The 13,543-nt window shown below is 42.7% G+C and overlaps 1 protein-coding gene across 1 annotated transcript; it reads left to right on the top strand.

The window, feature by feature from the left end:
- The first annotated feature begins 5,403 nt into the window (after positions 1-5,403).
- Positions 5,404-12,283, top strand: COPS9 (COP9 signalosome subunit 9). The gene is made up of 3 exons (XM_075863945.1): positions 5,404-5,529; positions 7,099-7,171; positions 12,118-12,283. The coding sequence occupies exons 1-3, from the start codon at positions 5,467-5,469 to the stop codon at positions 12,153-12,155; spliced, it is 174 nt and encodes a 57-aa protein (XP_075720060.1). The 5' UTR covers positions 5,404-5,466; the 3' UTR covers positions 12,156-12,283.
- Positions 12,284-13,543: the final 1,260 nt, after the last annotated feature.

The raw sequence follows: 13,543 nt of genomic DNA, 5'->3' as shown, positions 1-13,543 counted from the left end.
TCTTCATTGAAGTTTATTTTGTAGGCCCAGTATGCACAGCATTGTTTTCTGCTGTTCTCTTGCTATCACACAGGCCAGATTTGAGCTGAATCACGTGAAACAGACTGGTTGCTAGGAATACACTGCCTAACAACCAGTATTACAAAAGAAAGGGGTTGGGCAGAACATCCCTAGCAACCAGTCTGTCTCAGAAATGCCACTGAGCAGAGAAGTGGCATGAGGCTTGGCCTTAGCTCAAACCAAATCAATGAGCTTTTACCAAAATGAAGGCTGAACAACACTACCTAAATAAAAAAAAACAGAAAAAACACCAGTGAGTAATTCCATCGGTGGATAGTGTGTTCACCATTGTCTACAGTAAAATGTATTTAATTTGACATTGGAAATTTCACTTCATCCAGCAAAGAAAAGACTGAAAGCGGAAGACCGATAAATGACAACCAAATAACACATAATAATATTCAGTGATAATAATAAATGGAGAAACAGAAGTCTGGCACTGCCCTATTTCAGACACTACAATCACTGCACAAAGTTCCTTGTTAGTTAGCACACGTGGAGTGCACCTGTCAAATTGCTGCCCACGGGGTGCTCATCGCTAGAAAACAGCACGTAAGTAACTTGATTGAAGATGGTAGAAGTACGAGGCACTCACCGTCTGTGGCAATAAAAAGATTTGGTATCACTGTAATCGTATTGAGACGCAGAATAAAACTAAAGTCCTTTTTACCGCACTGTGAAAGACTTAAAAACAAAACCCCAAAAACAATGGAGGAATCACAGTTTTTTCCAATTTCAGCCTGCAAATTATTATTTTTTCAGTTTCCCAGTACATTTTATGGTCATTTAAATAATAATGGCTCTTGGAAGGCGGGGAGTGAAAAATGAAAATGAAAAAGCAAAAAAGGATCAGTCCTGAAAGTGTTAATTAATTTTGAATAAAAAAACATTTATGACCACATGTGGGGTTTTGCCGTACTCGGGAGAAATTGCTTTACAAATGCTGGGGTGCTTTTTCTCTTTTATTCCTTGTGAAAATTAAAAAATGCAACATTTTAGTAGACAAAAATGTTGATATTCATTTTCACGGCCTAATTCCACTAAATTCTACAAAAAACCTGTGGGGTCAAAATGCTCACTATACCCCTAGAAAAATTCCTTGAGGGGAATTTCCAAAATAGGGTCACTTTTGGGGGGTTTCCACTGATTTGGTCCCTCCGGGGCGTTGCAAACCCGACATGGCACTGAAAACCAATCCAGCAAAATCTGCGCTCCAAAATCCAAAAGGTGCTCCTTCCCTTCTGAGCCCTGCAGTGGGACCAAACAGCAGTTTATTACCACATATGGGGTATTGCCATAATCGGGAACAATTGCTTCACAAATGTCGGGGTGCTTTTTCTCCTTTATTCCTCGTAAGATGAAAAAAAAATCTGTTTCCACAGAAAAAAGGGTGATTTTCATCTTCACAGACTAATTCCACTAAATTCTGCAAAAAAAACTGTGGGGTCAAAATGCTAACTATACCCCTAGAAAAATGCCTTGAGGCGTGTAGTTTCCAAAATGGGGTCACTTTTGGGGGGTTTCGACTGTTTAGGTACCACAAGACCTCTTCAAACCTGACATGGTGCCTAAAATATATTCCTAAAAAAAGGAGGCCCCAAAATCCACTAGGTGCTCCTTTGCTTCTGGGGCTTGTGTTTCAGTCCATTACCAAACTAGGGCCACATGTGGGATATTTCTAAAATCTGCAGAATCTGGGCAATAAATATTGAGTTGCATTTCTCTGGTAAAATCTTCTGGGTAACAGAAAAAAATGTTTACAAATAAATTTCAGCAAAAAAAATGTAATTTGTAAATTTCACCTCTACTTTGCCTTAATTTCTGTGAAACACCTAAGGGTTAAAATACTTTCTGAATGTGGTTTTGAATACTCTGAGGGGTGCAGTTTACAAAATGGGGTGATTTATGGGGACTTTCTAATATATAAGGCCCTCAAAGCCACTTCAGAACTGAACTGGTCCCTGAAAATATAGGCTTTTGAAACTTTCTTGAAAATATGAGAAATTGCTGCTAAAGTTCTAAGCCTCGTAACATCCTAGAAAAATAGAAGGACGTGAAAAAAAAGGATGCAAACATAAAGTAGACATATGGGGGATGTTAACTAGTAACTATTTTGTGTGGTATTACTATCTGTTTTACAAGCAAATACATTCAAATTTAGAAAATGCTAATTTTTGCACATTTTCGCTAAAATTTGAAGTTTTTCACAAATAAATATTGAATTTATCGACCAAATTTTTTCACTAACATAAAGTACAATATGTCACGAGAAAACAATCTCAGAATCGCTTGAATAGGTAAAAGCGTTCCGGTGTTATTACCACATATAGTGACACATGTCAGATTTGAAAAAATCATCTGTGTCCACGAGACCAAAACAGGCTGTGTCCTGAAGGGGTTAAACGGTATACCTAATATTATTATATTTACCTATTATTTAAATTGTATACCTACTTATACACCCCCTGTATATTTAGAATATCTAAAATATATATTTGATATTACTTGCATAAATACACCCTTGGACATGTATTACGGATGTCTTAGGGCTTCTCCACACGTAACAGAATTGCTGCAGCAATTACGCAGAAGCTATCAGAAATTCAGCTGCGGAAAAACTGCAGAAAATGGTGCGTATTTTGCTGCGTTTTTTTCAATGCTAGGAGATGGTGACATCTCCTCTGAAAAACGCAGCAATTCAGTCATAAATTGACATGCTGCGGTACAAAAAACATGCACGGAAATTTTACGCAACGCATGGATGAGATTTGTTAAATCTCACCCACTTTGCTGCTACTGTATTCTGCTGCGTATTTTCTGTCTGCAATTCCGGACGGAAAATATGCAGCAATTCCGTTATGTGTGGACGAGCCTAAAGGGAATGTGTTATCAGAAAAAGACCTATTGTTTAAATTGTTGTCTTTGTCATTATCTATATTAAAAAATTATACTAAGATCTTGCCGTTTTCCCCACTGGCCACTGAACCTCATAATAGGCTGAGACATATTATTTTTTTGACGTGCCATGTATAGGCTGTTCTGCTGCACAACCCGTAACGAGCATGCGCTGTCACTGCTGTTCTCGCTGTCCCTGCTGTTCTCGCGGTCCCTGCTGTTCTCGAGATAAGAGCAGGGACCGCGGGCATGCGCGTTACAACAGAACAGCCCATACCAGGCACGTCACAAGTGACGTGTCGTATACCTGGAAAATAATTGAAGATCAACACAGCGGCTAGAGCCAGTGCAGGGATGGACGTCACCTGTCAAGTACCCCACGGCAGGATCTGGAAACGGGGCCACTTTGGAAAACATAAGTATATTACAAATGTATTTACATTTATAAATTACAAGCATTACCACAAAATCATTTCATCTCGGACAACTCCTTTAAGGCATGTTCACATGCCGTTTAAAAAAAAAAACCTGACGTGTAGATGTGTAAAATGCACTAGCGTTTCTTGTGAAGAGCCTTTTAAAATACAGTTTTTAAAGGTTTTTTTACGTGCTTTTTGCACGTTTTTTGGCACGTAACTAGGACTCCCATTGACTATAGGAACATTTGGCACATTTTACGTGCCAAACAATTGACCCGACACTTTTTTTTTCCCGCAACGTGTTTTTGTTAAAACGCTTGCGGGAAAAAAGCTAGTGGTATGTACTAATGGCCCGCTTTCCCATTGATGTAAATGGGAAGCTTAATCAAGTGGTTTTTGACATGGGGCTTTTTACACGTTTTGTGCGCACTTTTTGCACGTTTTTTGGCGCATAAGTATTACTCCCATTGACTATGGGAACATTTGGTGCGCTTTACGTGCCAAAGAATTGACCAGATGCTTCTTTTTTTCCGCTTTTCCACAATGCATTTTTTAAAAACGCTTGCGTAAAAAATCGTGTTGTATGTACAAACAGCGCGCTTTCCCATTGATGCAAATAGGAAGCTTAATCAAGTGTTTTTTGACGTGTCTTTCAAGGGGCGTTTTACAGCGGTAGCCCCGAATTATCCCCTGAGGACGCTGCTTGTGCAGCGAAACATGTCGGGGGGCTATCGCCATTTTAATATTCACTGACGGCTCAGCGATCCTTTTCACTTCAGTGTCACTGCATGAACAAACGGCAGTCTGCAGCTGCCGAATCAGCTTGTCACACTGTTTGTAGCGATGTGCTATATACACTCATTCAATTTCCTATGATATGCTGGCCGTCCTTTGAAAACAATTTTAACCTCTGCTTGTTGTATGTCCTTTATTTAGATACATTAATAAAAGTTATATTTTAATTGATACAATCAAAACAGTGGTTGGGAAATTGGGACTTTTGTGCTCAGGCACATTATTTGTTGTTATTAGGGTATGTTCACACGGCTTATTTTCGACCCATAAACAGCCCAAAAATCGGAAGCAGAACGCCTCCAAACATCTGCCCATTGATTTCAATGGGAAAAACGGCGTTCTGTTCCGACGGGGCGTTTTTTTACGACTTTTTGAAAATACAGCGTGTATAAAAACACCCCGTAAAAATAAGTGCATGTCACTTCTTGAGCCGTTTTTTAATTGACTCTTTAGAAAAACAGCTCCAAAAACGTGAGTTTGCTTAAAAAAACGTCTGAAAATCAGGAGCTGTTTTCCCTCAAAAACAGCTCCGTATTTTCAGACGTTTGCTAAGCGTGCGAACATACCCTAAGGGTATGATTTTCAGACGTTTCTTAATCAAACTAGCGTTTTTGGAGCTGTTTTTCTATTACGTGCCGTTTTTTGAAAGCGAGGCATAACAAAACGCCCCGTGCTTCTGAATTTTCAGCTGCTTTTCGGGACTTTTGCGGCTTGAAAAATGGCTGAAAATAGGCCGTGTGAACATACCGTTAGGGGAGTCAACGTGATTTTAAACAGTTGAAAAGAGGACACTCTTTTGGTACTAACCTATGGATACGTTCTGTGCATGCACCAAACATAAACTACAAACGCAGCGTGAACGGATCTAAGTTACTGGAAGAAAATCAGTCACATAATAATGCAGAATATATTTATTAGAGGATTCCTCCCGACTACAAATAGAAAGTTTGTTTCGGTGTCCTGGAAGCCAGAATACAACATATAGATGTACTGTCAGCTGAACATAATCAGGGCACAACACCCTATAATGGGGGCACCTTAGTTATTTACGCTGCAGCCGCTCATTTTTACGTCATTTACATCACTTGCTCATTTTCCTCCTTCTGTAAAATCGCGCTGTCCACTCGCCCCGCCCCTTTTCTGACGTAACGTCAAATATCCCGCCTCCCTGCCCGTCCTAGTAATGACAATTTAATCCATGCCCACAAATTACCCGGAAGTGGGGCATAGAGTGTTGTCCAAAGCCGGAAATACGTCATACGCTCGTGTTTACTTCACACTGTATGGTGAGTTGAGGATGAAGCCGGCCGTGGATGAGATGTTCCCGGAGGGAGCCGGTCCGTACGTGGATCTGGATGAGGTGAGAGTGTCTGATATAATGACTGCAGACATCTTGTGAGTTACCTGCACTGGTTCAGCTGTATGAGTTATACATAGAGACCTCTTAAAGGGGTCGTTCAGGAATATACCACTCTTATTAATCTTTTCCTAGCCATGCTCCTTTACAAAAAATAACAAAGATGAAGCTTATCAATGTATTAAACATTTTACTTTCTAAAATCTCCTGGCTGCAGGTGATGTGTCATACATTGATACTTTGTGACGTTACGTCCAGACCTAATGGCTCTGTACAAGTACTAGGTCATGTGACTACTGGATGTGACGTCACCATGGATGCACTATTTACATGATGCCGCAAGGTTGTGTGCGATATTTCTATTACAACATTTTATCAAAGGGGCGGCTGGTTTGTATAAACTCTTATTCTCTATTGCAGTGGTCCCCAACCACCGGTCTGTATATAATTTGGTACTGGACCATGGTATCCGCCTCGGTCGCTGCAGGCAATTCCGGGCCAAAAAACACACCAAACTAGTGCAGTTTTTCTCCCCCGGAATGTCTGCTCATCCGTTGTGACCGCCGCTACAGTCTGTGATTGGCTGCAACGGTCACATGGGATGAAACGTCATCCCAGGAGGCCGGACTGGAGGAAGAAACAGACTCCTATTATAAGTATAAGATTTAGGCCTGATTTACACGAGCGTGTGCGTTTTGCAGCTGCGTGTGTCATCCGTGTATGATGCGCGGCTGCGAGATTTTCGCGCAGCCGCCATCATTATGACACCGTTTGGATGTTTGTAAACAGAAAAGCACATGGTGCTTTTCTGTTTACATTCAGTTTGACAGCTGTTGCGCGAATCACGAAGTGCTTCCGTGCGACCAGCGTGGTTTTCACGCACCCATTGACTTCAATGGGTGCGTGATGCGTGAAAAACTCTGAAATATAGGACATGTCGTGAGTTTTACGCAGCGCACTCACGCTGCGCAAAACCCACGGACTGTCTGCACTGCCCCATAGAGTAATATAGGTGCGTACGACACGCGTGAAAAGCACGCTCGTATATTACGCTAGTGTAAATGATGCCTTAAGCTGCGTTTTTTGCGGTGGAATCGCTGCAATAGACGCAAAAACTGCTATTTGTTGTGGGTGTTACCTCCCCATCGAATTCAATCAGGAAAACTTGCAACGTATAAATAGCGTTTACGCAAATACAATGGTCATGCTGCGCAACAAAACTCTGCACCGCAGGTAAATTTCTGAGCGTTTTTTCCGCTCGCTATTTACGCAGCGTGTGGATGAGATTTGTTTTATCTCATCCAATTTGCTGCTACTGCGAGAAGTTGGCTAGTGTCCCCATTTCCATACAGCGTGGGTAATCTTCTGGCCATTTAGAGGCCTGGTTAGCCGATGCGTGGGCACCCACAATCTTTCACTATGCAGAGCGTCTCATAGATGCCCAAAAATAAAGAGCTGCGTCTGGTGAAAAGAACGCTTTAAAGAAATAGAGAAACGAAATAAAGATCGATGCCGTGTAAGAATATTTCTAATGGTAAACCTTATCTACTCTCATCATTTCTATCACTACAGGCTGGAGGAAGCACAGGGCTGCTGATGGACCTTGCTGCCAACGAGAAGGCCGTACATCTGGACTATTTCAATGGTGAGTTGTCTCTAGTAAAGCCCATAAAAAATCATTCCATGTTGTACATTGGCTGATATTCGAACATCGGCTTCGCTTAAAGAGAACCTTTCACCTTTCCATACATGTGCAGCATGTAAGAGGCAGTGCTGCACAAACCCTGTCTCAATATAAAAAAATGTCCGAACTTTCTCCATTTTTTAGATATCAGTGCCATTATATTTGGCGCCAGATGTTTAAATAACCCCATGAACTGTCAATGGGGCGTGTAATTGGCAAGGGGGTGTGTAACATCTGTGACACTGTCCAATTAACTAAGGACCGTTTCACAGCAAGAGCTGGAGAGAGGTGCGTGCGTGCGTGCGTGTGTGCGTGCGTGTGTGCGTGCGTGTGTGTGTGTGTGTGCTCACGCGTGCAGCTCCGCCGCCACCATGGAACATAAGAAGAATGTGAGTTCTTCTCTTCCATGGCGGCGGGAGTATCTTCGGCAGCGGCATCAGAGCTGTGCGTGCACGCTCTCGCTCATTCTTCAGATCTCGGCAGACCAGGACGACCAGACTGTGTGTTCTCTCGCGAGAGATCACACAGTCTTGTCTGCCGAGATCTGAAGAGTGTGTGCGCGGATATATTTGCACAGCTCCGAGCTGCGCGTGCGCGCACGCACACGTTCTCTCCCCAGCTCTTGCTGTGACACTCTCTGTAGATGATTGGACAGTGTCACAGCGATGTTACACGTCCCCTTGACAGTTCAGGTGATTATTTAAATATCAGCCGCCAAATATAAAGGCAACAATATCTAAATAACGGAGGAGGATAGGAATTTTTTTTAAAGTGCCCCAGGGTTTGTACAGCCCTGCCCGTTACATGCTGCACTCAGCTGCACGAGTATGGGCAGGTGAAAGGTTCTCTTTAATGTTTCTATATTTTAAAGGCTAGCTTGTAACTTCGGTTAGGATAATCGTTTTACTATTTCTGCACTATATTATATATTCCTACCGTAACATAAGTGTCCAGAATAGATAAAGAATAGTTCAAAATATATTCCTAGTCCCAACTGAGCCTCCATTCAAAGCTTAGGAATACCTGATAAACAGGTGAACCTCATCCAGATGATGTCACTGCTTCTCATCATGTGACCCTAGTGATTGTGACCCTGGGCTGTGTACTGTCATCTGTGCTTGAGCAGAAGTGCCTTCATACCCCTGTTACTAACTTCGCTCGACTCGGCGACGAGTCCTGGCGACCAGCCACGCCTTCACTGACGCCTTCTACTTTGATCCTGTCTTCAGCCGCGGTTCTCTTCACTGCGGCTATCCGCATCCTTTTGCTGGGACATCTGACACCCGCTGATGGCTGGCGGCCTATTTAACGGGGAATCAGCCTGCTATGCCTTGCCTTCAGATTTAAGGTGGATGCCTGGCCACTCTTCTTGTATATTGTCTCTATTCCTGACCTTGAACATCGATTACGCTCCTGTCTCATCATTTGAATTTGACGCCTGGATCTTTTGGTGCTACTCTTGGTATCGACTTCTGGCCACTGCGTTTCTTTTCCATCCTCTGGCTTGTTGTAACCTGGCAGCCATTGCGTTGGCGACTCTGGCTACGTTCCTGACTTTTACATCTCACCCATTGAAATGAGAGGCTCCAGAAGTGCCCTATCTCCTACATAATGTGATCGGCGCTGGAATGTAGATAACAGCAGTGGTTTTTATTTTGACAAACAATCATTTTTGAGCAAGTTATGAGCAATTTTAGATTTATGCTAATTCGTTTCTCAATGGACAACTGGGCGTGTTTTTACTTTTTACCAACTGGGGGTTGTGGAGAGAAGTGTAGGACGCTCACCAATCAGTGACCAATCAGCATCATACACTTCTCATTGTTCCAGCCCAGCTTCTTTCACTGCACAATCACACTGTAACAATGGGCTGGAACAATGAGAAGTGTATGAGGCTGATTGGTCACTGATTGGTCAGCGTCATACACTCCTCTTTACAACACTCAGTTGGTAAAAAGTAAAAACACGCCCAGTTGTCTATTAAGAAACTAATTAGCATAAATTAAAATTGCTCATAACTTGCTCAAAAATGATCGATTTTCAAAATAAAAACCACTGTTATCTACATTACAGCGCCAATCAGATTATGTAGGAGACGGGGCACTTATAATCTGGTGACAGAGTCTTTTTAATAGGGGCTCATAAACTGCAAGGATTCCAGTGGACTTCTTGGATGAGGCATTGTCTGCCGGACTTACTAGCAGACAACTCCTTAAAGGTGCTTGCACATGTAAAGTGATAATATGCGGACAATGCAATATTAGGTTATCTTTTTAATTATTTAGCTAGTTCCCATAAGGGTCCGAAGTCTTTTTTTTCCAGCGGGTTCCTACACTAATAGTAAGTTCAGAACTCCGCACCCACAATGAGGGAAGCCAAACGGCACCCCTTCTTACAGGCTAAGCTCCTCTGGCCTACAACCCCCCCACAGGCATAGCAACAAACAGCCGCACAGCAATGCAGTCATGTGAACAGATGAAAAATAACCAACTCCCCTTTCTATGTGGCTGCAGCCAACGGACTGAGGGCAAGGGGGTGGAAGCACTTGTGCTGGATTCAGACTTTGTGTGTTAGTTCTGTGTGTTTTTATATAATGGGGGAGATTTATCAATACTGTCTTAAAGAAACACCATGTAAAACTAGACCAGACATGCAGAAACCGTGTTAAATTATCACAGTGGCGCACGCTGTATGAGAAGTTTGGCGCATCTTGCTAGGTATGTTAGACCGTTTTCCTTTTGTCACCTCAGGACTCTTAGCCACGCCCTTTTTTGTTTTTTTTCCTAGACTCATTTCAAAACTGTCGAGGAAGATGCAAAAAGTGTCTAAAACCCATACATTTAGTGCACGCCATGTACGCCACTTTTTTGGCAGAATTTGTGCCAGATATCTGGCGCATTTTGCTTGGGTCCCAGGCACACGACTAGAATTTGTCCGTAATTATGGTCCGCAATTACGGACCAATTCACTTCTATTGACCACAGACTCCTTCCTGTGTATTTGCGGGCAGGTGCCCGGGCTGTAGAAAGCCTCCGCAAAAGATAGGACATGTCCTATCTTTTGCTTTTTACGGACCGTGCTCCCATACTTTAAGAACACTGGCCGAAAATGCGGGTGGCCATCAGCGGCCGGCTGTGCTCATAATCGCGGACCATGATTACGGGCACGGTCATGTGCATGAGGCCTTAGTAAATCTCCCGTGTGTCTAAAGTAGTGATGGGCAACTTGCAGCCCACCCTGCCGCCTCTGACACGCCTCCTGCTGATAACCCGACTTGGCAAGCTTTAATAATTAGGTCTCCTCTATTTTAGAGGATCCATAATTTATTTGCCATCAGATAGCATCACACGGTGAAAGCTGTCTCCTGCTTATATCATGGAGGATTAGAAAACCGGGAAAGGTAATTTTTTATTTTTTTTTATTTTCTTTAACATGCGGGGGCATGTGGATATGTGACTGCACACAATTTTATGTAGGGCACATAACTGCACTTGGGGGAACATGTGTCTGCACTTTAGATGATGGGCACATGTGACTTGTTACTATATCGGGGGAACACATAGCTAGGTGTTATCACCGTACATGGGGGCAGGTAGTGTTTGCTATGTGAGGTGCTGTGACGGACTTTAGATGCACCTTGTAGCTGGCACTCTTAGGGGGTGGCAAAAGCACTTCAAAAGGTAAGACAAAAAAAATTAGCTCCAGCATGCTGCAGACTTGTGTTCGACCATTTCCAGATCTCCTAGTTATTATAACCGACAGTGATGGCACATGTGAGACCACCTGTCCGCTGCAAAGGGGGGACAAGCGACATTGAATGTAATGTGTGACTCTTGGATGGAGGCAAGTGCTGCATCGGAGGACCCATAACGTGGTGAGTAGACCACTAAAGGCAGTGTCGTTTTCTTACACAATTTAAAGAACACACGATGGGGGGTACACGTAAAACTCGAGTAGGTTATAGTGAAGAGTGCAAGAACACATGCCACCCGCCTCAGCATGCAATTTGATGCCATCATCAGGAGATGCCGTCTCGATAAAAAGAAATGGCTTCTAATTTTGTGTCTTGGCAATAGTCGCTATTGGACAGGCTTGGAGGTTAAGGGCCTTTTAGACGAGCCAAGAAATTGTAATGATCGAACGATTAGCGAGACGTTCCGTAGCGAACGATCGTAATTTAATTGCATCTATTATCGCTGAAATAGTCGTTATTGCGATCGCTGTTTAGGTCGCTTGTCCGGCATCTAACCAATTATGAAAGACGAACGATACCGGTTTAAACGTTCACAATTAGTGACGACAAACAATAATATTTCTCATTTAAAACGATGCGATCGTCGATATACAAAGGATATATCGTTAATCGTTCGATCGCTCGCAGTGTTTGCACCTAGGCTGATTGATCACTTTTGCTCGATCGAACGAGAATCGACTCCTCTAAAAGGCCCTATAGGAGGCGAGCCATGCTGTGGATGTGCCAGCTCAGCTCCAGACTGATGGCTTAGATTAACAAATGTCTAGTGATAACGCGAGGCATGAATATGATGTGGGTACCTATGAAACAATATCCGTATTATATCACAAAAGAAAGGGAAGATAATAATCCGGTCTAATGGTGTTAAATGAAATTTTAGGAGATCTGAATATAAAAATAAAAAATTTATGTTGGAAGAGTAGATACAAATGTGGGAATAAGGTATATGAAAAATACCTTCCAAAGATACTAAAGTGTGTAGTCTGTTCAGCTATCCGGCTTGTATTACATGCTGCATTGGGTTACTGCGGTTTCCATGTGATCTGTGCCAACGCTCTGTGGGGCGGGCAGGGTGAGCTGGGTTTTGTAGTTTGGACACTCTAGTGTTTAGTGAGCACTGATGTTTTACATGTTTTTTTTTTTGTGTGTGCAGATTTTGGAGACCTGTTTGATGATGACGATATCCAGTAGTTCTCTTCCTGAAGCTGTCAATCATGCGGTGAGATAGTAGAGGGAGGCAGAATAAATACGAAGGTTTCCAGACAGAAGACCTTGTGTTTCTTGTATGTTTCTTTTATAAATAAAGCTATTTAACCCTATAGTTGTACGTTTTTGTTATTTCCAGGTAAAATGTGTTTATACAGGGATGCAGTCCATGAACTTATGAATACAGCTAATATAATTTTTTCATTTGGCAAAGCAGCTAAATATAAAATGCACTTTAAGGCCATGTTCACACAGATTTTATTGACGCAGAAACCACATCGGAATCAGTGCCGAAATTGCCCCCCCCCCCCCATTGATTTCAATGGGAGGCAGTGTTGTTTTTTTTTCCCCCGTGCGGCTATTAGCCATTGAAATCAATGGGAGGCAGAAAAAAACCTGCATCGCTAGTTCTCGGGCACTTTACGCTGTATTTTGTCAAATGCAGCAAAAAGGTCCTGTTCACACACAGATAAGTCATGCATCCAAATGAAAATTCTCCACTTCACTCAAGCAAATAAAGAGTAACGCTCCTTTCCTTGTGTGATTTGTTTATATTTCATTATTCACATCAGACCCTGTCCCCAGTGGAAAATATTTCCCTGTGTCTCACACGCACTTGATCAGTTTCCTATGTATATATTTTTTCAAAATGGGAAAGGATCCTAGGAGAGAAAATCTGTTGAATGTTCTCACACAAAAGGTTAGGGCGACATTGACCACGACACGGTCGTGCTGCCAAAGATTGCAGTGTCGCATTGGCCGCATCGCAGTAATGATGATAAATGTGGCCGCGTTGCATCTACCAAATTGCCTCAACACGGCGTTTGCAAGAAATCCTGCAGGTTTGGATCGATTGTGGCGGTAACCTGCGTGTCGCAACGTGGTTACCTTTACCATCATTACTGCGATGCTGCCAGCGTGACACTACACTCCCACGGCGATCTTTGGTCGTGTTACCTGTATCGTGGCCGAAGTATGTGGAATTATTCCCATCCAGTAATCCAGTGGTGCTAATCTGCAGCTGGGTAATTTGCAGCAATAATATAACTGAATTTAATAAAATGTGCAGCGCGTTGATTAGTCTGCGCAGATATTTTCCTGCGGGTGTGTGAATGGAATATACAATACCCCCTTCACATGCATTGCTGGTAGAATGTTAGGAGTGAAATCCATGCCTAATTACTGACATAATCCTGTGTGTGAACGTGGCCTTCGTGTGCAGCAGGTGTACACAGTGAAGATCTCTGCTTCGATCTTACTTTCTGCTGGATGTTATATTAGCAGCTATGTAAGGGTATGTTCACACAATGAGAGGCATTTATGTGTGAAAAGACAGACTGTTAACAGCTGCCTCGTTTCACACGTAAATGCTC

This window comes from Rhinoderma darwinii, chromosome 4 (genome assembly GCF_050947455.1).
Source record: "Rhinoderma darwinii isolate aRhiDar2 chromosome 4, aRhiDar2.hap1, whole genome shotgun sequence".
Lineage (NCBI taxonomy): Eukaryota > Metazoa > Chordata > Amphibia > Anura > Rhinodermatidae > Rhinoderma > Rhinoderma darwinii.
This window is presented reverse-complemented; position numbering and strand designations above follow the sequence as displayed.